The 23,748-nt window shown below is 40.5% G+C and overlaps 1 protein-coding gene across 1 annotated transcript in view; it reads left to right on the plus strand.

Moving 5' to 3' along the window:
- The first annotated feature begins 2,790 nt into the window (after window positions 1–2,790).
- LOC124780330 (prostaglandin reductase 1-like) overlaps window positions 2,791–23,748 on the plus strand; it is a 32,986-nt gene continuing 12,028 nt past the window's right edge. The window contains exon 1 of the mRNA XM_047253772.1: window positions 2,791–3,127. Coding sequence (XP_047109728.1) covers window positions 2,927–3,127 — 201 coding nt within the window. The 5' untranslated portion in view covers window positions 2,791–2,926. The remainder of the gene's footprint in view (window positions 3,128–23,748) is intronic.

Consider the following 23,748-nt stretch of genomic DNA (forward strand, 5'->3'; position numbering starts at 1 on the left):
GTTCTGTAACATATCGTCTCAAGTGACTTCGCTATGCTGAAATTCAGCTGGTAACAACTTCATACCTTACACTTTTAAACATGGCTATTTCTTAGCAAACGTTTACTACGAGGGTTGGAACTTTAATAGTGGCAACTATTTATTTACAGCTCGTACAAAATAGATACGTGTTTCAAAGTTTTTCTGACCTTTGAAGTAGTCACCAGCATTGTGTACAACCCGTTGCCAGCGATGTGGAAGTCGTAGGATACTCTTAGCAGTGCCAGTTGGGTTGACAGTTCGAGCAGCGCAATCTATTGCCCGACGAATTTGTAGCAGTTCTGAAGCGATTGCCAGTTTAGAAATCGAGTTGAACTCACGAAGGCTCAAGTCAGGGGAGTGCAGAAGGTGGAACAGCACTTAGCAGCCCCATCACGCAAACAAATGAGTAACAGCTTGCACTATACGTGCTTGAGCATTGTCCTGCAAAATGATGGTAAGGTCCTGCTGAAAGTGTCATCTCTTCTCTCTGTATGCTGTTCATTTTTGGAACACAACCTACGACCAGCATAGAGACAGAAGTGATGACACTTTCTGCAAGACCTGACCACCATTTTGCAGGACAATGCTGAAGCACGTACAGTGCCAGCTGTTGCTGATTTGTTTGATTGATGGGGCTGCTAAGTGCTATTCCACCTACTGCACTCCCCTGACTTCAGCCTTTGTGAGTTCAGCTCGATTTCTAAACTGAAGGAAACACTTCACAACATTCGCTTCAGAACTGCAACAAAGTCGTTGGGCAATAGATGGCGCCGCTCGAACTGTCAACGCAACTGGCACTGCTAAGAGTATCCTACGACATGCATATAGTGGCAACGGGTTATACACAATGCTCGTGACTACTTTGAATGTCAGTAAAACTTTGAAACACTAATCTATTTTTTACGAGCTGTAAATAAGTAGTTGCCACTATTGAAGTTCCAACCCTCGTAGTTTGAACGTAGGAGCATGCAGCCAACCAGTTGCAAATAACTGTTTCGTACACTGACATAGGTTTCGACACCTACTAATGGTGTCTCCATCAGAATGAGTTTTTTAGAGCAGGTACTCTGAAGTCAGAAAATAAAATACGTTCCAGCCTTTGCTATGTGCGCCTAACTAGGAACAACGTTAGACTGATCGGTCCAGTGGCTTACCTTGCTGCCACGAAAACATGGCCGAAATGTAAGCCACTGGGCGAGGCGCACGTAGCAAAAGCTGAAACGTGTTTTATTTTATTTTCGACTTGAGCACAGCTGGTCTAAATTCTGACCACTACTTTTTGGTAATGTGATTTTAGGGGTTCTCAAAATTTCATTCTGATGAAGACACACTTAGTAGGTGTCGAAACCAAGGTCAATGTACCAAAAAGTTATTTGCAACCGGTTGGCCATATAACCCTATGTTAGACCTCATATTTTATTTTACAGTCTCATAAAGGCTTCAGTCAGATTAGAGTTATTAGCTGACACTTACTTACAACAAATGTTAAGAAAAAAGACACGTTTTCATTAATCTTCTACCGGTCACTACCATAAAACGGCTTACTCTCACAATACTCGAGTTGTAATTCGAGAACAACTAAATACGAAAATTTCTTTAACCACGCTTCTCGTCATTCTATTAAAACAAATCGTACCAATAACGGGTCGTTCTCTAAACATTCAATGTGCTGGTGCTTAGAAACAGCACATACAGGGTGGTCCATCAATCGCGACCGGGCCAAATATCTCACGAAATAAGTGTCAAACGAAAAAACTACAAAGAACGAAACTTGTCTAGCTTGAAGAGGGAAACCAGATGGCGCTATGGTTTTCCCGGTAGATGGCGTTGCCACAGGTCAAACGGATATCAACTGAGTTTTTTTTATATGGGAACCCCATTTTTTATTACATATTCGTGTAGTACGTAAAGAAATATGAATGTTTTAGTTGGACCACTTTTATCGCTTTGTGATAGATGGCGCTGTAATAGCCACAAACGTATGAGAACCTGGTGTCACGTAACATTCCGTCAGTGCGGACGGTATTTGCTTCGTGATGCATTACCCGTGTTAAAATGGACCGTTTACCAATTGCGGAAGAGGTCGATATCGTGTTGATCTATGGCTATTGTGATCTGGTTTCCCCTTCAAGCTAGACGAGTTTCCTTCTTTGTAGGTTTTTAGTTTGATGCTTGTTTCGTGAGATATTTGGCCCGTTCACTATCAATGGACCATCCTGTATACACATGGTGGAATGTATAACATAAAACCTACCGTAATGGGATTCTACCGAGCACGGAAAATGCAGTATGGTTTCTTACTCTCTGCTTGTGACATAGGTAGCGTTCTTCCTTTCTATAGGTTCTGCTTTAAGAGCCACGTTGCCGAAATATCGCAGAACTTATTTTGAGTTTCAAGTGGCAAAATGGCTCCTCAACCTGAAATACCAGGAAATGACGTCACAAAACTCTTAGAGCGGGACGTCAACGCTAGCTAACTCCCATGCGCCGACAGCTTAAAGCCTGCTAATCCTATGAGTTGTTGAGGGAAGAAAGTAAGGTTTACTCCAGTAAATATAAATGTGATTTGGATTTTTAATCATGTATTAGTTACGGTTATTCCTGTAAATAAACTGTATTATTAAATAACACACGTCCCAGGGACTTCACTGGCGTTCATGAATGACGCAGCGGTTCCTTCATTGCTGATCCGCACACCAGACGGCGGGCGCAATGCCGCTTCCGGAATGTCCTTGACTTTCGCGCCGTCTTATATGTGAGACCGGATACGGGACGTAGCCTTGCAGAAGACGTCGCACTGGCAGCAGCTACGTGGGCACCTCAGCCGAGACAACACCTGCTTGAGCCCTTCTTGTCAGCTGAACAACTTGTAAACTCGTGTCGGAGGCATTTCTCGCAGCTAGTTATGTCGAAGGCACGCAAGATTGTCATCGCAAGTCTCTTCACCGGAGAGCCGAAAGTCGACAACTTCAGTATCGAGGAAGAAGAGTTGCCAGCGCTGCAGGATGGTCAGATACTGTGCGAGGCGGAGTACATCAGTGTCGACCCTTACCAGAGGGCGTACACGCATAAGCACAAGGTTGGGGCTACCATGATCGGATCACAGGTATGTAAGTTTACTGTCACTAGTCGACAGTGGTTAACAGTTGCATTTCCAGTTAGTCTTCTGTGTCACGTTGCGCTACATGTATGGTTGAGCCCCCCCCCCCCCCCCCCCCCTGCCACCACCAACATAGCACAAGTATTCCACAATTCCACTCGTGGATTTCCTCGTCGTAGTGTGGTGAAGTCGATAGTAGCGCTAGATTACAGATTTCTGCTCCTAAACTTCACTTGTACTGTCAGTTGTGTAACTATCTGTGATGAAAATATTGGTAAACGAAAACGTGTGTTCATAGCTCAGTATTTGCTTTTCGAAGCAATTATGAGAATTCACTCGTGACTAATGTCGTACATTTTTTTCACATATGTGCCAGCTTATTTTTGCCGGACTTCCGTAAAAATTAAAATAATTATAGATCGGCCTGACCCAACACAACAGCAATTCGCTTTCAAGTTACGCTTGGCGTCTAGAAAAATGTTTTTAAAGACTTCTCTGTCCTACTAGTTAAAGGAAAGTGCTGCCACAAAACGAAGTATGAACAACTGTTCAACAATTAATTTGTGTTACCTGACCGACAGCTCTAATTTAATTTATATTATCATTAAATTAAAACAGTTTGTTTTTTGTTTATAGTTAATATATTTTAACACGTACTATTGTGATAGCAGCTTTGAGTGTATTGATATGTCCTAAAACCTGACTTCCATGTCAGAAAAATAAAATAAGTGAAATTTTTACAAAATTAGGAAGAGCTGTTTAATGGTATATAATATGTCTCATCTTACGGGAATTTTCGTGATGAGTCCAAAATTGGTCTTAGATTTTGCGAGTCTGTGTTATTTCAGAAATGACATTAATGAAGGCAATACCTTTGGACTACTGTTGTATGTTAAAATATGGTTTTTCCGGCGTGTGCTGAATAAATGTCACTTCCGAAAAAGTCTTTTATTGAATCTGATTATTATGCACCGTTTTCTGTTTTACACGTAATTGATACAATTTTGACATTAACGAAATGAGTTGGTCACCCATGAAACTTATTATACTACTACGATTCTTAACGGCAGTCGACGTTCACTTCATGGTAACAAAATATTGGGTAAAGAATTAAAGTGGTTTTCATATTCGAAATTTGAGTTTACTTACAAGAAACCAAAAGCACCATTTCGTGAAGGTCGTATGGTATCGATTGAATCAACAAGCAGGCAGTCTTCATTTATTTATATAAATTATCTACAAATTACATAAATACCGCATTATATTACGTACAAGAACTGGATATAACGTGATTTAAATTTGTGTTATGTTCAAAGAGTTCCTTGTTGTTGTCATGATCGGCTTTGCTTTGGTAATTGATATAACCTTCAAATGACAATGTGTGACTTAAAAGAACAAATTGATACGATTGCTCCTTATTAAATGCAACGACAAATTTCTGTAATCAGTCACATTTATTTCTCTTTTCACAGGGCGTTTCGGAGAGTTATACCTCCATCACAAGGTGATTTTATGTCAGTCATCAAGACATTGGTGTATTGTATGTACGACTGTTAAGGAACCTTTGGCACTGCCTTTCATTACTAACAGGCGGCCTTTGCAGGCGTATTTACGTGACGCACATTTTATATAAACTGAACCAAGCACAGCTTAGCACACCTTTGCTTGATTTTCATTCCATTTGTACAGAGTGTGTGTGGTGTAAATATGACTGGGAAAACAGAATGTGATCAGTGATCACTGGAAGTCAGTGACACAGGTTGCCACAAATCGTACATACTATCCATTCATGCCTTGATCATTAACTTCAATCTACCTGATGGTAGAAATATAGTTCCTCAAAACTCATTCTGCAAAGAATAATAAATGTGGCTGCTTAGAGTAGTTTATAATTTAAAGACGTAAGTTGCATTAGAAAATATGTCACAGCTTTCAGCTGCTGCCGCAAAAGATGGAATAGAGATGTAATGTAACTGTGACCTGAGCATAACGTAATAGAGTCATTGCATACATTAACCTGTTGGGGTGCTACAGAAAAATGCTGCAGATTAAATGGGCAACTCACGTAACTAATGAGAAGATACTGAATAGAACTGGGCAGACGAGAAATTTTTGGTACAACCTAACTAGAAGAAGGGATCGGTTGAGGGAACAAATTCTGAGGCATCAATGGCTCACCAATTTAGTACTGGAGGGAAGCGTGAGGGGTAAAACTCGGAGACCAAGAGATGAATACATTAATTAGATTCTGAAGAATATATGTAGATTACGTTAGTTACTCTGAGATGAAGAGGCTTTCACAGGATAAAGTAGTGTGGAGAGCTGCATCAAACCAGTCTTCGGACTGATGACCACAACAACAACATTCTTAACGGTCACAGCTGAGTCTAATCTGAAATGTTCGCATTTGATTCTACTTATTGACTCATACAGCGATAATAAGCGACTTAGAATTTAACCATAGGATACACCGTCCATTTAGCACCATTTTCTCTGCTTGCCTGTTTCGTCCAGTAACCCCGTTCACATACGAGAAGCTTAGTCAGTGTCGATTTGCTCAAAGTTTCAGTGTATTTCTCGGATGCCTCATCTCGACAGTGGCTCTTGGGATCTGTAGTTGCATGTATTACATTAAATGCAGTAGTGGATTTTTGTTCTCTTCTGGCGTTCGTCATTGTATTTCATTTCCACTGTATTTAGGTCTGGATTACAACGCGTATCAGTGACCTCATCCGCGATTCTTTAGAGAATCGAACTCTCGTGTGTAAAACAGTTTCAAACGCCAGCTTGCTTTAGAAAAGTGCTCGCACCTCAGAGTGTATGTATACTACTACATAAAGACAACTCGTTGTTTAATGTTGTTACCTAAAATAGCGAAAAGTACTTCCACGATTTTCTTCATATTTCCACGCAGTACTCCAATGATCATTCGGACGATCATAGACTATATATTTTTAAGATATACGGTATATAAATAGATGCATGGTTATTATACAAATGTGTGTGTTTGTGTGTGTGTGTGTGTGTGTGTGTGTGTGTGTGTGTGTGTGTGTGTGTGTGCGTGCTTCAAATCTCCTCTTAAGCCACGGGACCGATTTCAACCAAATTTCCTACACATATACCTTACTGTCAGCTCATAATCGATCTGGTGATAAGGACCACCCACCTATCAAAGGGGCGGGGGTGGGGATAATGAAAGTCTTTAGCACGCAACATGTGAATTCCCACTTTTTATTCTTCCATTAATTGAGAATGAGAGGAATTATTGATCTGCAACGTACTTTATGTACTAGTTCAAACCCTTATGAAATTTTTCCTCTCCGTCAATCCCTGCAGAATGATTTTTCCGCGGTTCAAAGAACTGCATGAGGCATGACATTGTAATTTATTACTTCTTTACTTCTAACAGTACTCGCGATACATTCTACAGACAGTATGTGCAAATAACACAGGATTTAAGTGCGAAATTATACCATTATAGCCGGCCGGGGTGGCCGAGCGGTACTAGGCGCTACAGTCTGGAACAGCACGACCGCTACTGTCGCAGGTTCGAATCCTGCCTCGGGCATGGATGTGGGTGATGTCCTCAGTTAGGTTTAAGTAGTTCTGAGTTCTAGGGGACTGATGACCTCAGAAGTTAACTCCCATAGTGCTCAGAGCCATTTGAACCATACCATTTTACGACACAGAGTTCAGGAGATTTGATGTCATAAAAAGTGAGGTGCTTGAAAGTCTGCCGCATCATTCATGACTTCTAAATTTGTTACTTCTTTGCTACTATCTCTAGTCACTAGAATTTTCACAGATAGTGTTCACACATGCCGCTCGATGCGCCTACAAAATTATATCATTGTGCAACACATAATTCATTAGACATGACGTCATAAATATTAAGCACCAGGCCAGATATTGTGTGATACAGGCGTGGACGCTCAGCAATAAATAAATACCTAGCAAACGACGTGCTTCTCCGCTAGTATGTAATTTATAATGGTGAACGTTATAACAAAATTCTCAAAGAGTTCTTGACCGATTCACTTTAGGGTTTTTACACTATACCATAATGAGAAATCGATCTGACATATGACATTTATGTTATTAATATATACAACATGTAAGTTCATATGTAATATAAACAAACGGAGAATGAATCGCAATACGAGGGAGGAATTGCGCGACTAAACGAGGGCGTGTTTCTAATCTAAAAGATGATGCCTGTTCAAATTTCACGGCTTTGCTTTATATACGAGCTGTAACGGTCGTGAGCATTCGTTACCGTTGAGGTCTGACGTGGTGAGATGATCTCAGTCAAGTATGCCTTTAAGGCGACAAAGATGCCATTATCAACACCTCGCTGAGTTTAAACGAGGTCATGTAATATGGCCACCAGAAGCCGTACGTTGCTTCTGCAATATTGCAGAAAGACTTGGCAGGAATGTAGCAACTGTATCTGACTGCTAGCAGCGGTTATCACGAGAATGTACGCTCGCAAGAGGACTGGCTTCCTGACGGTCAAGTGGCACTACCGACAGGGAAGACCATCGTGTTTGGTGTGTGGCTCCGGCGAATAGTATTGCATCTGTAGCAGCAGTTCATGCAGCTGTTGCCACACAATTACTTCAAGGACAGCTCCGGGCCCAACGGCGTGTAGCGTGCTTTCCACCGACACCAAACCAACCCACTTGCGACTACAACAGCGTCATGGGAGAGCTACTTGGAGGGGAGATTGGAGGTCTATTGGTTTTTTCATCATCATCATCATCATTTAAGACTGATTATGCCTTTCAGCGTTCAGTCTGGAGCATAGCCCCCCTTATACAGTTCCTCCATGATCCCCTATTCAGTGCTAACATTGGTGCCTCTTCTGATGTTAAACCTATTACTTCAAAATCATTCTTAACCGAATCCAGGTACGTTCTCCTCGGTCTGCCCCGACTCCTCCTACCCTCTACTGCTGAATCCATGAGTCTCTTGGGTAACCTTGCTTCTCCCATGCGTGTAACATGACCCCACCATCTAAGTCTGTTCGCCCTGACTGCTACATCTATAGAGTTCATTCCCAATTTTTCTTTAATTTCCTCATTGTGGACACCCTCCTGCCATTGTTCCCGTGTACTAGTACCTGCAATCATCCTAGCTACTTTCATATCCGTAACCTCAACCTTGTTGATAAGGTAACCTGAATCCACCCAGCTTTCGCTCCCATACAACAAAGTTGGTCGAAAGATTGAACGGTGCACAGATAACTTAGTCTTGGTACTGACTTCCTTCTTGCAGAAGAGAGTAGATCGTAGCTGAGCGCTCACTGCATTAGCTTTGCTACACCTCGCTTCCAGTTCTTTCACTATGTTGCCATCCTGTGACAATATGAATCCTAAGTACTTGAAACCGTCCACCTGTTCTAACTTTGTTCCTCCTATTTGGCACTCAATCCGTTTATATTTCTTTCCCACCGACATTACTTTCGTTTTGGAGATGCTAATCTTCATACCATAGTCCTTACATTTCTGATCTAGCTCTGAAATATTACTTTGCAAACTTTCAATCGAATCTGCCATCACAACTAAGTCATCCGCATATGCAAGACTGCTTATTTTGTGTTCACATATCTTAATCTCACCCAGCCAGTCTATTGTTTTTTTGTTATTTTTTTTTATTTTTTCATTTTTTTTATAAAAGCTTGTTCTGACTAGGTTAGGCTAGTTGAGGGCCTGCTGCCAACCTGTTTGCTTGATATAAGCACTAGACGCACACTTGCAATTATGACCTGGGTTGCGATTTCGTATGGCAGCAGGAACACCCTCGTGGGTATCCCGCGCACCCTGACTGCAAATTAGTACGTCAGTCTGGTAATTCAACCTGTCGTGCTGCCATTCATGAACAGCATCCCAAGATATCCAACAAGATAACACTCACCCTCATACAACTGTTGTAGACCAATATACTCCATAGTGTGTAGACGTGTTGCTTTGGCCTGCTGGACATATCCCCAATCGAGAATGAATGGGACATCATTGCACGGCAACTTCAGCATCATTCACAAACCCTTCCTTTATTGACTGGCCAAGTCCAATAGGCATGGAACTCCATCCCACAAGCAGACTTGCGGCACCTGTACAACACAATAAATGCATGTCCTCATGCTTGCATTCAACATTCTGACGGCCACACCGACTGATAATGTGCCAGCACTTTATATTTGCAACGGCTTATATGGCGCTACCATTAACCTATGAGCTTGCAATTTTAATCACTTACACATTTAACCTAGACAAATGTATTCCTGAAATTTCGTAGCTCTAAATATTTTTGATGCGGCAGATCTTTATTTCGACAGTATGTAAATGAGAAAAATTGTTACCAAAAACCTCGAAAGTTTTTGACTGATTTAATTCAGATTTTTGCCCGATACTCTGATGAACATTCGGATGGACATGGGTTGTGTATTTTTTACATACACAATAAATAAGTATATATGTAATACATAAAGAGGGAAGCCTTGTTACCAAAAATCTCAAATAGTTCTGGACTGAATTACTTCATACTACACTCTAATGAACATTCGAACATAGGCTACTTTTTTTTTAGTGTGTATGATATGTAAATATATTTAATACAGAAACACGAAACGTTGTTAGCAAAAATCTGGAAAAGTTCTTGATCAAATTACTTCATATTTTTACAGAAAGACGAAATGTTGTTGGCAAAAATCTGGAAAAGTTCATCATCAAATTACTTCATATTTTTACACGATACTGTTACGAAAATGCGAACAGACGTGCACTATATACCACTTTTTGATATATACGACATATAAATACAAATGCGACTAGTAAAGGGTAAAAGTTGTCACAAAAATCACGGAAAGCTCTAGAGAATATTACTTCACATTTTTATATTTGCATTGTGCATCAACACATTTAGAGACAGACAAAGGATACATACATGATTCTGTCACAATTTAGAGGTTTCATTTTAAATCCGACTGCGAGAAAGAGAGAGCAAAACTGTGCAGTGAAGATGCGCAGTTGTATTTTCTTTCTTGCAATTATTTTCAGCTAATGTGACAGGCCATGTAAATCTTAGACGATTGTTTTCCCCATACAAATTCTTTTTCTTTGTCAAAAAGTCTGAATAAAAATGGTTAGCCGTCGGTTTTACAGCAAACAGAAAGGTTGTGTTTACGGCTTATCGGTCGTGGAATCTGAATCGTCAGTAACTTCGTAAATCCACACCTTCACAGATTAAACATATGCAGAATACTGTCTTTGAAACTACTATCATCACTGATCAAATAGCTGGAGACTTTTTCCATATCCCGTATATCAATGGTACCAAACGATTTACACTTTCATTTTAAGTGACTTCAGTTCCCTATCAAAGTTCCGTTTACAATAACAATAAACAAGGCTCAAGGCCAGAGAGAGGTGTAGGAGGACAGAGAGAGGCGGAGGATGAGAGGAAATGGACGTAGAGACGCGAGGTGGGGAGCTGGGGTGGCGGGCGGGGGAGGGACGACACAGAGAAGAAGGTGGGCTTTATGGTGTGTGTCAAATCGATTAGCTATTGCAAAAGAACGCTGGGTTTGCTTGTAACGTTATGTCTTCCGGACTATGCGTCGTTCAATGATATAATATTTTTGGTATACTCAGTGATATATGTAAACACTGTCTGCATAAAGTGTTGTGAAAGCAGTCAAACGTAAACAATTAATAAATTAAAACGGCCTACTTGATGTGATTGTTTTACTGCAGAAACAGCGAAAATGTACACACATCAAAAAATGTTTAGCATCACCTTGTTTCCTGGAGTTCTGAAACCTGAACAGAAATGGGACTAGAGATCACCATAAACATCATTTTCGCCCTTTTTATTGGACATGAAAAGCACGTCCTCGTGCATTCATGCATGCCTGTACTCGTCGTGGCATGCTATCCACAAGTTCATCAAGGCAATGTTGGTCCAGATAGTCCCACTCCTCAACGGCGATTCGACGTAGATCCCTCAGAGTGGCTAGTGAGTCATGTCGTCCATAAATAACCCTTTTCAGTCTGTCCCAGACATATTCGATAGGGTTCATGTCTGGAGAACATGCTGGCCACTCTAGTCGAGCGACGTCGTTATCCTGAAGGATCTCATTCACAAGATGTTCCTCACCAATATTCTGCTAATATGGTTGCTCTATCGGTCGGAGAATGGCACTCACGTATCGTACAGCCGTTACGGCGCCTTCCATGAGCACCAGCTCTGAACTTCGGCCCCAAATAATGCCACCCCAAAACAGCAGGGAACCTACACATTGCTGCACTCGCTGAACAGTGTGTCCAAGGCGTTCAGGTTGACTGGGCTGCTTCCAAACACATCTCAGACGATTGTCTGGTTGATGGCATAGGCGATACTCATCGGTGAAGAGAACGTGATGCCAATCCTGAGCGGTGCATTTGGCGTGTTGTTGGCCCCATTTGTAACGAGCTGCATGGTGTCTTGGTTGCAAAGATGTATTTCGCCATGGACGTTGGGACTTAAATTGCGTATCATGCAGCCTATTGCGCACAGTTTGAGTCGTAACATGACGACCTGTGGCGGCACGAAAAGCATTATTCAGCACGGTGGCGTTGCTGTCATGGTTCCTCCGTGCCATAATCCGTAGGTAGCGGTCATCTACTGCAGTAGTAGCCCTTTGGTGTTCTGAACGAGGCATGTCATTTACAATTCTTGTTTCCCTGTGTCTCCTCCATGTCCGAAAAACATCGCTTTGGTTAACTCCGAGACGCCTTGACACTTCCCTTGTAGAATGCCCTTCCTGGCACAAAGTAACAATGCGGACGCGATCGGACCGCGGCATTGGCCGTCTAGGCATGGTTGAGCTACAGACAACACGAGCAGTGTAGTTCCTTCCTGGTGGAATGACTGGAACTGATCGGCTGTCGGACTCCTTTCATCTAATAGGCACTGTTCATGCATGGTTGTTTACATCTTTGGGCGGTTTTAGTGACATCTCTGAACAGTGAAAGGGACTGTGTCTGTGGCACAACATCGACAGTCAAAGCTTATCTTAAGCAGTTCTGGGAACCAGGGTGACGCAAAACGTTTTTTGATGTGTGTAATAAGCGATGAGCTTCTTCCGTTTCATCATTTTGTGGGGGATGTCAGCAAGAAAAAGTTTCGTAAGGGATTGATGTTATATGCAGAGCTAGTTGAAATACACGAAGAGCTCTGAGATTCAAATACCAGCACTGCTTTGATGGGCAGGTGGTTCTTACCGCCGCAGCCATTGTTTGCAGACAGTAAGTGACACCCGTTCCGAAGTTTGACTGTAATTGGTCGAGTGAGGAGGGCTGTGAAACATCCGTACATATGTACATACATTCATACACACATTGACACATTATATTATATTGCATTGTATTAAATCCGTGACCTAGAAACCACGGGAAGGCTTTGTCCCGCGGTAGCCCTTAGTGGTGCACTACTCCACAACAGGCCACAGCAGTCCACCCACCCCACCGCCGCCCCACACCGAACCCAGGTTTTGTTGTGCGGTTCGGCCTCCAGTGGACTCCCCCACCCCCCTCACCCCCCACCATCCCCAGGAACATCTCATACCAGACGAGTGTAACCCCAAATGTTTGCGTGGTAGAGAAATCATGGTGTACGCGTACGTGGAAACGGTGTTTGCACACCAATCGCCGACACAGTGTAACTGAGGCGGAATAAGGGGAACCAGCCCGTATTCGCCGAGGTAGATGGAAAACCGCCTGAAAAACGATCCACAGGCTAGCCGGTACACCGAACCTCGACACAAAGCCGCCGGGAGGATTCGTGCCAGGAACCGGCACGCCTTCCCGCTCGAGAAGCAGTGCGTTAGAACTCGCGGCGACATTCGCACATCCCTGTTTATAATATTTGTGGATAAGCCTTTTTCCGTCGTAGTATGAAAATGCTGAAAGCGTCAGATGTAGCCTAAGATTCTAAGCCATCCACACTTTCCCGTAAAATATTTCTTCTGTTTAAGTTGTGAGTCCTACATGCTGTTTCCAGAGACATCTCGACAGTAGTGACTTAGTAACAGCATTAATTATTAGTTCATCGTATAGTTACTGAGAAAAACGAGCAATTATTATTGTATTAGCAGCGAAACATTTTTCGGAAGGTAGTACACCAAGGCTTGTTGCCGACAGTAATATCATCAAACGATGACTGCATTAGGAATTTCTTGTTAAGGCAGACACAACACGTCATCTGGGATGGAAGGCAGCTTCAGGCTTGGTTCTGGGGAGATCGTTGTGACCCATGGTGTTTATGCTGTACGCAGCCCCGCACTCGAAATATCTGTGCTTATATCAGATACCATGGAAATTTCCTACTGCTAAGCTTTCTTAACATAATTTATTCTTGATTATGAGTGAAAGTCAAGTGACAGAAGTTTCAGGTATAAAGAAGCAGATGAAAAACAGCAGAAGAAGATACACTAAACTATTTGTGGTTTGCCGGCCGGAGTGGCCGAGCGGGTCTAGGCGCTTCAGTTTGGACCCGCGCGACCCCTACGGTCGCAGGTTTGAATCCTGCCTCGGGCATGGAGGTGTGTGTCGTCCTTAGGTTAGCTAGGTTTAAGTAGTTCTAAGTTCTAGGGGACTGATGACCTCAGATGTTAAGTCCCATAGTGCTCAGAGCCATTTGACCCACTTTATATGTGGTTTCAACTCTTGCAAAGCAGAGTAGGTCGTGAGCACCTTCTTAGTATTACTAAATATCGAGATGAGTAAAGATTTCCAGATCACCCAAGGACAGCTTTGAGCTAATTAGCTTTTCTTTGTCTACAGTCTGTGCCATACAAGGAAAAATTTAGGGGCAATATGGCCTCGTCTGGGCTATTTCGGAACAGAACAGAATAGACTCAAGGGAAGTATCTTTCTTCGAAAACTTGTGTAAAGTAAACAGATGCCTTCCAAGTAGAAAAAATTTGCGAATGATTTCAGCAGGAAGGGTCACGTGGAGTGGAATAGACCTACCAAAGTGACAGTGATCAAGCACATGTCCGATCAAATCAAGTAACACCTCCAACCACATAAAAAATGAAAACACTAAATAACTGGGGATTTTTCCTCTGTCAACTTATAAGACAGCTCTCGACCCAGTTAGGTACTGGGAGTAAATTTTCAGTTTGTTCGGTATATTGTGTGTGTTTTATCAGTGAAGATGACAGTTTGGTTAGCCAATGCATTCAGTCTTTCGCATCCTTTCCTCAGGTGTACTGTAAATAGAAATAGAGTTGTCATAGCATCTCCAGTCACTGAAATTATTGAGAGTAATATGAATCATTTAATTGAAGGGGTCGGAGAGATATAATCATAAGCCACATCGAACTAGTTTTGAGATACAGCGAGTTTAAAGTTCCAAAGAGGTCTGAAAATGTTTAATACACAATAGAAACCTTATTTCTACTGCAAACACTTACTTAATACTTGCAAAGCATGTTGTTAAATAGTCAACTCTCTGCATGCTATAAAATATTAATTTTAGAATGATTCTATTTAAGATGTAGTCAACGTTGGCTTATGACTATATCTCCCAAAAAATTGTTTAAAGCATAAAGTATGAATCTGTAAGGATTTATTTTAACTACTCTTACACAGCAAGCAGAATATATAATTTTTACACATTAATATATACATATCAGGTATCTGTGATGTATAAATTACTTTATCATTTACGTAGTTACATCAAGGAAGTTCCTCTACCTCATTATTGTACACGTTATTTCCAGTACATGACTAAAAGAAAGCTTGGTTTGCTGCAAGTATGTATGGCATAAGAGACAGTACATCATCAATTTTTTTTCTGGATAATTGGTAGTGGCTTTCTGTACTTTATTGGCAGCTGATATGGATTTGGTTCAACTAGCTTTTCTTTTTGACACGAATATCCACTGAATGAAAGCTCTTATGTCTGAATAAGAGTGCTTTACACTTAGCTTGAAGGGATCTTCAGACTCAGACTTAAATGGAGTAGCTTCACTGAAATGGTGGGGATCTCCAGACGTGGATTCTGTACGTTTTGAGGTCAATGTCTTCAGGCTTTCCAGACTTCTGAAGTCTTCTCTTTCCATTTTAGTTACAATGAAATGTTTTGGACTCGCAGATTTTATTACTTCTGCCCACTCATCTGGAGTGTACACTATTGGGCGTCTGTTTCTTGCATACCGTTTAATGAAACCAAAATCACAATCGCAAGGTAGCATGGTTTGACCTACCACAGGGGAGTTATGCTGGACAGAATCAAATCTTTTGGTAGCAACAAGGGACCTCTCCAAAGCAATAATAGGCCAATTCTTTGTCTGACCCTTGCAGTTGTCTATGATTATGTGGAGATGTTTTGTCTGAGGATTAGTTATCTGCAAGTACTTCAGTAAGCAGCTCCCAACCTCATCTGTACCCCGTCCTCCATCTTTCTCGCTCCACAGAAACATATAATCATTATTTGATCCACAGTCGTGGATACCATAGTTGTATGTCCATATTTTCCTCTTGTAAAATGCTGGACCTGCTGTTAGTTTAGGTGTGGGGAATGTTTGCTGCATGTCCATTGCTACCATATGATGCTCTTTCGAATTTTCTTTAGCCAGAACAGTTAAAGAAGCAATCATATTTTGTCCTCTGTCAGCCTTTTTGAGATGCAGTTCATATTGTTGTTTCTTTTCTGTGACTTCTTCTGCACATAATTCTGGGTTGTTTATAGCAATTAGAAATCCATTACATTTTGAACAGGTGTCACTTTTTGGTAGTTTGAAGCTTACATTAAATTCAGATACGAAAATTTCTCTGAATTTACTTTCAGATACTGCAGGAACCTGCTTTTCCTTGCATTATTCTGAGTATTTATCTCGAAATAAGGAAGCAATTGTGAGATCACAATCCAAATACACTTTATTGGGGTTCTGTTGCCTACTGTAATGACTGATATATTTCGGTATGGCGTTGAGAAATTCTCTAACACTTTTTACAGCTTTGTCTTGAAATTTATATGGGTAGTTTCCATGTTTTCCTGAAAGAAAAAAAAGATGAGCTTATATCCTCTTCCTAATAGAAATATTTGTATAGTACTCAGTTTGAGTACATCCCTAACTTATAGCACAGAGTGACATACAAACCTCTTCCATCTTCTTTCGGCACTGCAAATCCCTGATTCATTTGATGTTGCAAATTCCTCACTCTTCGTGAATGTATCTGTAAGCCATGAACCCTTAGGAAAGCTTCCTTGCAGATCATGACTTCTATTCTGCATACCCTCATATTATAAGAAAATGTAACATCCCTGGATGATATTTTCTTGGAAGTCTTTTTTGGATAGCTTTGAAAGAAATTATGACAAATATAACAAAATGAAATAAATGTACAAAATATTAAACCATTTGTATTTAAATAGTGAACAAACCTCCGCTTTTTCGGTTCCATTTTCATACAGCTCATCAGGTAAGTATTCGGGGCATTAAAGTTTCTTATGTCCCAAAATGAATGAAAAATGTTTTCTTCCTCTGCAAGCAGTTTTGTGAAGCATTTAATTGAACAAGTACAGGGACTTCCTATAGTAGCAGCCTGAACAGTCTTGTGTGCTTTTAAAGACTTATACTGCTGACCAGCATTTCGTCGACGTTTTGCTTTATTTTTCTTCCACTGATCAATATTTCACTTTCTTTTCCGTGAAGGCTTTGGTTTTTCAGATGATTCTTCATTTATTCCACTTATTTCAAAGTATAATATGAAAAGCAAAATAGTCTAAGAATTTGTGTGAGATATAGTCATAAGCCACACAAAACATTAAATTTCGCTAAAATCACATTAATAAGAAAATATTTTTTACACATCTTTTGCCTTTGAAACTACATTATTGCACCATTAAGCAGTAATATAAATGTGCCCATCAAGTTTCATCATTAACACACAGGATGGCTGAGAAATGCGTTGCCAATGTTGAGAGAAACAAAGTCACAAGCCACAGGAAATTAATCACCAGAAATAAACCGTTTTATTTCCTTATCGAAACATCATCTAAGCTGGAACTGCTGGTCAATGGATGCCAAGATTCATCACTGTCAGGATCAAAGGGTAAAGCTCTTCACTTCCACTACTGTCTGTGTCAAATAAGCGTTGAAGACCCGAAGACGCTTCAGACGTTCCTGACCCATCCGCCATTTTGCCGTGGCTTGTGGCTATATATCTTCTGAAACTACCACCAAATGGCACAGCATAGAACTGCACTCCATCATAGCCTGCCATCTGTTGCAGTAACACGGAACTTTTTCAACTTATTGTGAAGAAGACATTGTTAAGAATGCCGCAACATGAATAACTCAATTTCGTGAAAGTTGTGGCTTATGACTATATCTCCCCGAGCCATTCAGTTCCTTAATTAATTGCTTCAAAAGTGAAATGCCGTTAAGCATATCATCCACTCTATAAACATTTCTAAGCCAGAAAAATTATTTAACGAGATAAAAACATAACTCTCTGCCAAACAAACAGTAGTTACTTAATATCGATTCTGTGTACAAAATACTCACCATAGATCACAGTTCGCCTTGGATCACACTGTTTTCAAGTAGACTACGTGCTAATTCTCAATCGTAGCGACCGAAGTTTGATCACTGGTTATTCACAGTCATAACATCCGACAGAGTTCGTATCCATCCTTGCAACAAAACGAACAAATTTAGCGCCTTCCCTCCCTCCCCTCCCCCCCCCCCTCTCAATGACCTAATTTGAGAGTTGTGTGTACACTAATGTCAGTTATAACGTCGTAGTTCATTTAATATATCAGGTAATGAAGAGGCGTGCCAAGCCATTCATTGTCGAGCGAAAGTGAAGTTTTTAGTCAACGCAGGCAGGTAAAGCTTCGCTCAAAACTGCAGTTTGATACAAGGACTACAGCAAATATTTGCAGCAATGTTCGAATGTTTTAGATCCTCTCTACGGCTTGACTTTACTGTGTAACATTCTGTTAGTTTCCATGAATTTTTTCGAGTTACTTGCTTTTCTACTGGCTAATAAAATTTACACTTGAGTGACAATGCTGTAAATTATATAATTATTTATCTTGTAGTTTTCCGGAAATTTAGGCTGGTAACACTTTCATTTATGACTAAAGACGAATGAAAACAGCAAATCAATTCTTGTACGCCTGTCTCATCTGTTAGAAGATTTAATCGAATTTGTATTTATATTAGAATATAAAAAGTGACAATAGGTAAAATTAGCTTTCCGATTTGGCCCGCCCCCACCTTTCCCCAGAAAATAATCCTGTGTGTGGGGCTGTTTATATGTTAAGGATCTGGCAGGTAACATTGAGAGTAGCGTTAGAAGTTACGCAGATTATACAGTTATCTATAATGGAGTAGTATCTGAAGAATGGTACAAAATATTGACAAATCCCGACAATATTTCAAGGAGTTGCAAAGTTTTGCATCTTGATTTAAAATGTTCAAGACTGTAAAAGTACGCACTTCACACAACGCCGAAACGGATTATACCGTGGGTAAAGTATATCACTACTGCGACAGTAGTTTATTCATGAATAAATAATGGGTGTAGTAAATGTCAGAATATCAACTACAATGATCACATAGGCTCAATCGTAGGGCAATGGGGTGGCAGTTACCCGTGGTCGACCTGGGATTTGAGAACCACTCGAAACACTTCGTTACAATGCAAACAATATCTAGGAGAGTGACAAGTAGACAACAAGCGAAATTTACGAGGCAGCTTCCCACGGCTCACTGCGGTGCAACGACGGAAGAGCGAGCCAGTTCAAGGCCGACTGGTTCCTAAAGGCTGCGGCTGCAGCGAGTGCCCTTGACGCGCTTGACCTCTTGACGTCAGCTATAATTTACTCCCAACCGACGGTCAATCTAGAGGTTGGCTGCGTGCCTTTCTCTGCTGCATACAGCGGCGCTAAATATAGGAACCGAACTAGGCAGCGCCTTTCTTAAGACGCTGGATTTAGATTCGGAAGAAACAGAACTCCGATTCCGATAGGGCACCATTCGTTTAGATTCTCCTTTTCTATTCTTACTAATTTTACGGCCATTTCCTTCTCCGGGCTTCTTTGGATTGAACTGCTTCTTAAGAGTTATGTTGTGGAGTCCTAGTTGTATAGCTTTTCCTCCTGATGAACACCACATTCAGTACCGGATGAGGTTGGAATACGGTGTATGATTACACGGTGATAAACTTTTGTCGGAGCTGGCAAACACCACAGAAGTCTACACTTGTTCATCTCCATCGTAAATATGCTGTTGTTACAGGTTTTACGCTCGTAGCGTCACTGTCTTTCATTAACTTTTATGGTAAGAGCAAGACGTCTTATTTGTTAATGAAATATTCTGAAGGTGTGTCTGAACATTTCCTTGCCTACAGTACCCGTTTCTACTGTGGCACTTGGAAGAACAGATCACTCACTATAGTCTTCGAACAGGGCCACTAACAAAAATTAAAATCATTTTGAATATAGTAACTGAGAAACATTATTTATGAACTATAATTACTGCTCTTTGTCAGTGCTGTAGGAGGCGGTGTTTACATAAAATGTTGTAGTCTTCTTTATGAAAACTTTTCATCTGGAAATATCGCAAGGATGGTACGTTGATCGATCAGTTACATCACCATCTTAATCGTCTGACTGGATCATCATCGTAACAGTCTCATCACATTTCCTGTAAATACAACACAAGTAGTTTTCAGCCCAACGACAGTTATGGATGCAATTGTTTCTCTTAACAAAGGATCAGCACAACCGCATATAAGATATCTGAAGGACACTGACAACTATAGCATCTGTTCAAATAGAAATGAAACAGTTCCTTCGGTTTACAAACAATACTATCATTGGCTTAGGAATCAACCACGTTTCATATGACTGTAAGGTAGTAGCGGAAATAACTTACAAGCCAAGTACATTCTGACAGAAAAATCATAGCTTTTATAATTTGGCCATATGACGTATGTACCTGGAAACGTCTGTCTCACAGCCTATACAGTTACTCTGAACAACTGCGAAGTAACACAAGAAGACGTAAAGAAAAAGTGATGACTCAATTTAATCCCAATTTATTCGTATTTCCCGACACATTTCGTGAATGAACTACTGTCTTTGCTTCTCCAAAACACCTTTGTTTATTATACATGTCTGTATTCCTTCTCCGCAGAAGACTGTTACGCCGACTGCCTTATTTTTATTTTGTACCGACTAATCCTCATATTCACGGCACAGTGGAGTAGTAATTGTGTAGGAAATTGCAGTAAGGTTAGGTATCTAAGTGGATAAATGACAGACTACAAATTCAAGAGTCTGATGTTCAATGATCCAATACTTAAACAGTTCGAGTACATTTTCAGTCACTACCATTTCTTTTTTTTAACTGCATGCCATGATTTGCTACGCGGAACTCACGGGCTTCGAACCTGGTCAGGTGATTGCGGGTGACTTGTGTCATATGTCTGCATGCAATATATCCACACTCCTAAACATTCCTAGATCCACTGTTTCCTATGCAATAGTGAAGTGGAAACGCGAAGGGACATGTACAGCACAAAAGCATACAGGTCGACCTCGTCTGTTGACTGACAGTTGAAGAGAGTCATAATGTGTAATAGGCAGACATCTGGCAAGACCATCACACAGGAATTCCAGACTGCATCAGGATCCACTGCAAGTACTTTGACGGCCAGGCGGGAGGTGAGAAAACTTCGATTTCATGGTCGAGCGGCTGCTCGTGAGCCACACATCTCGGTGGTAAATGTCAAACGATGCCTCGTTTTGTGCAAGGAGTGTAAACATTGGACGATTGGACACTGGAAAAACGTTGTGTGGAGTGACGAATCACGGAACACAATGTGGGGATCCGGTGACAGGGTGTGGGTTTGGCGAATGCCCGGTGAACGCCATCTACCAGCGTATAATGCCAACAGTAAAATTGTGGTATGGTGTGGTCGTGTTTTACACAGAGGGGGCTTGCACCCGTTGTTGTTCGCGTGACACTATCACAGCACAAGCCTACATTGGTGTTTTAAGCATCTTCTTGTTTCCCACTGTTGAAGATTGCATCTTTCAACACAATCGAGCACCTGTTCATAATGCACGGCCTGTGGCATTTAAAGAATAAGACAGCAAAATTTCAGGGTTTCTGTGTAACAATAAAAAGATCATTAAGCAAAAGGGAAGAAAAGAATCGGAATTGAAGTTGATCTTTGGCTCTGATATCAAACAAGGAAGACATGAATCGAACTGAGACCTCAGAAATAAAATAGTTCAGTCAAAGTACGTAAACTATAACATAGGTTAAGAAAAGAAGATAATAAAAATTTCAATAACAGAAGAAACTGTCGCATATAAGTAGAAGTGGAAGGAACATGTATGAATACAACAAGTCAGATAACTGAAGAAAGCTTTCCAATACGTATCCAAAGTGGTAAGAGATGTAGATCAGTCCAGGAAGCGTTGGAGGTAAAAAATTAGAGTCGGAACAGGCTCCTCGAAAGTAATTCATGAATGAAGAAGGTGGTCAGGAGGCTGAAATTACGATTGAATTTGATCAGGAAATTAGACACTAAAAATAATAGATGAGTTTGGCTACGTAGGCTGAAAAATAACCGTTGGTGATCGAAGTAAGGAGAAATAGAAGTTAAGACTGGCAATAGCAAAAGAAAAGTATCGGAGAAATAGATATTTGTTAATAGCGAATATAAACTTAAGTCTTAGAAAACCTTTTCTAAAAGTAGCTGGCCAAAGTGTAGCCTTATATGGAATCGAAACAAGGACAGTAAATTGAATGTGAAATTAGCATCTCTTTTTACTTATACCTCATCTCATACTACAGCTTTTAGTTTACCCCTAACACAGTCCTTCATGTTCCAATTAATAAGCCTCACTGCTTTGTATGAACCTGCCTCCGGATTTTAATGTACGTTCTTTTAATTTCCATTAATCTTGCATAATGAAGAGAGAGTCCATTAGAAATTTGGTGTACATTCGTCGTTTCAGCCCGAAAACTTTCTGTAAAATGTTATCAATAAGTGTCCTATTGTTCTGCTACACACTAGTTAGAAAATAGACTATTTAAATAACATTGATTTTTTTTGTCAGGTACCTCAATAATGCATCTAGATTTCTCACAAGTAGCTGACAGTTTCCTAGAGGGCATCTGTAGACTGTTTCATTTATCAGAGAACAATTCTGCATTAATAACTCACAAGTGTATGCATAAAGGTTCTTATCAAGATAAAAACTATTTTTTTCAATAGTTTTGAGTTTGTGTCCAACTTCTACATATGTCACGACTCCTCCATTTCCCATTTTAATTCTACACAAAAATGTTCCAGATCTATACGTATTGAACTAAATCGGTCAAGTACTTATCGAGATGTTTCTTAACAATGTTTCTCCTTTGTAAAACATATACGTGTTTATATATCCAGTGTAATGAAATATATATAGCCTTTGTCCATCCAGATGTTTATTAGGGAATCGTGTAGAAATTTCAAGAAATCGGCCGAGAACTTCCAGATTTTTTTGGTAACAACCTGTCACTTTGATATATTAAAACATATGTGTTTCAATTCAGATAAAGAAATCATATGTAGACTGTAATCTTCTTCTTTTTGCGAAGGTAAAATGTGCAAAATTTCATCAACGTCGAAATAAAACTGTAGTTTTGTTTGAATTACAAACAAAAAACAAACAAATGATCACCATTCTTTACACATATAGATGTAAGGGGTAGTCAACTGAAAATGAGACCGATGGAAAAAATCAAGTAAACTGCTTTTTATTTCAAAAGCAATAGCCGTAACTGTTCATACATTTATTCCACTGTGAGACTAAACCGTCAATGCTTTCATTGCAAAAATATTTGGATTAGCTTAAGGTACCATGATTGTACCCAGGCATGCACCTATTCAGCCGCAGCAAATTAACAGCAGCTAATGTCACTCTTCAGGGCTCCAAAAATTTGAAACTGGGTGGCAAGATATCAGAACCCCTTAGAGGATACTTCCCAGAGTAACTTCTGCAGCGTACTCGAAACAATCTTGGCAACATGTAGCTGTGCATTACCCTGCAACAGAGTGTTACCAAGATTGTTTCGAATACGCTGCAAAAGTTTTGTTTGGAAGCTCTTAATCAGTCTCCTGATACCTCATCTCTCCCCACACGATTTCCATATTTTTGGAGCCCTGCAGAAAGTCATTTGCAGACGCTGATTTCCTTCGAATGAAGAGGTGCATGTCTGGGTAAAATCATGATTCTGGAGGCAACTGCGAACATTTTTCCACGAAGGCACTGACCATGTTGTCTCACAACGGAATAAATTTATTAATAGTTACTAAATAATGGTGGGAATATATTGACGTCGCAGTTCCGTTATACTCTTGTATCGTTTATCAGTACCGGTGTTTTCTTGTTAACTGTTGGGTCATGAATTAATGCTCATTGACCTCGAGCTGACAATGTCCTTCCTTTTTAAGAAAACATTGCTACTAATTTTCAGGTTATTTCTTCGCTTAGATTCTCCTGACATAATTTTAGTAAACTCCACCATGTTAGGGTTTGACTTATGTAGCTTTGATTTCTCAGGA

This window comes from Schistocerca piceifrons, chromosome 1 (assembly GCF_021461385.2).
Source record: "Schistocerca piceifrons isolate TAMUIC-IGC-003096 chromosome 1, iqSchPice1.1, whole genome shotgun sequence".
Lineage (NCBI taxonomy): Eukaryota > Metazoa > Arthropoda > Insecta > Orthoptera > Acrididae > Schistocerca > Schistocerca piceifrons.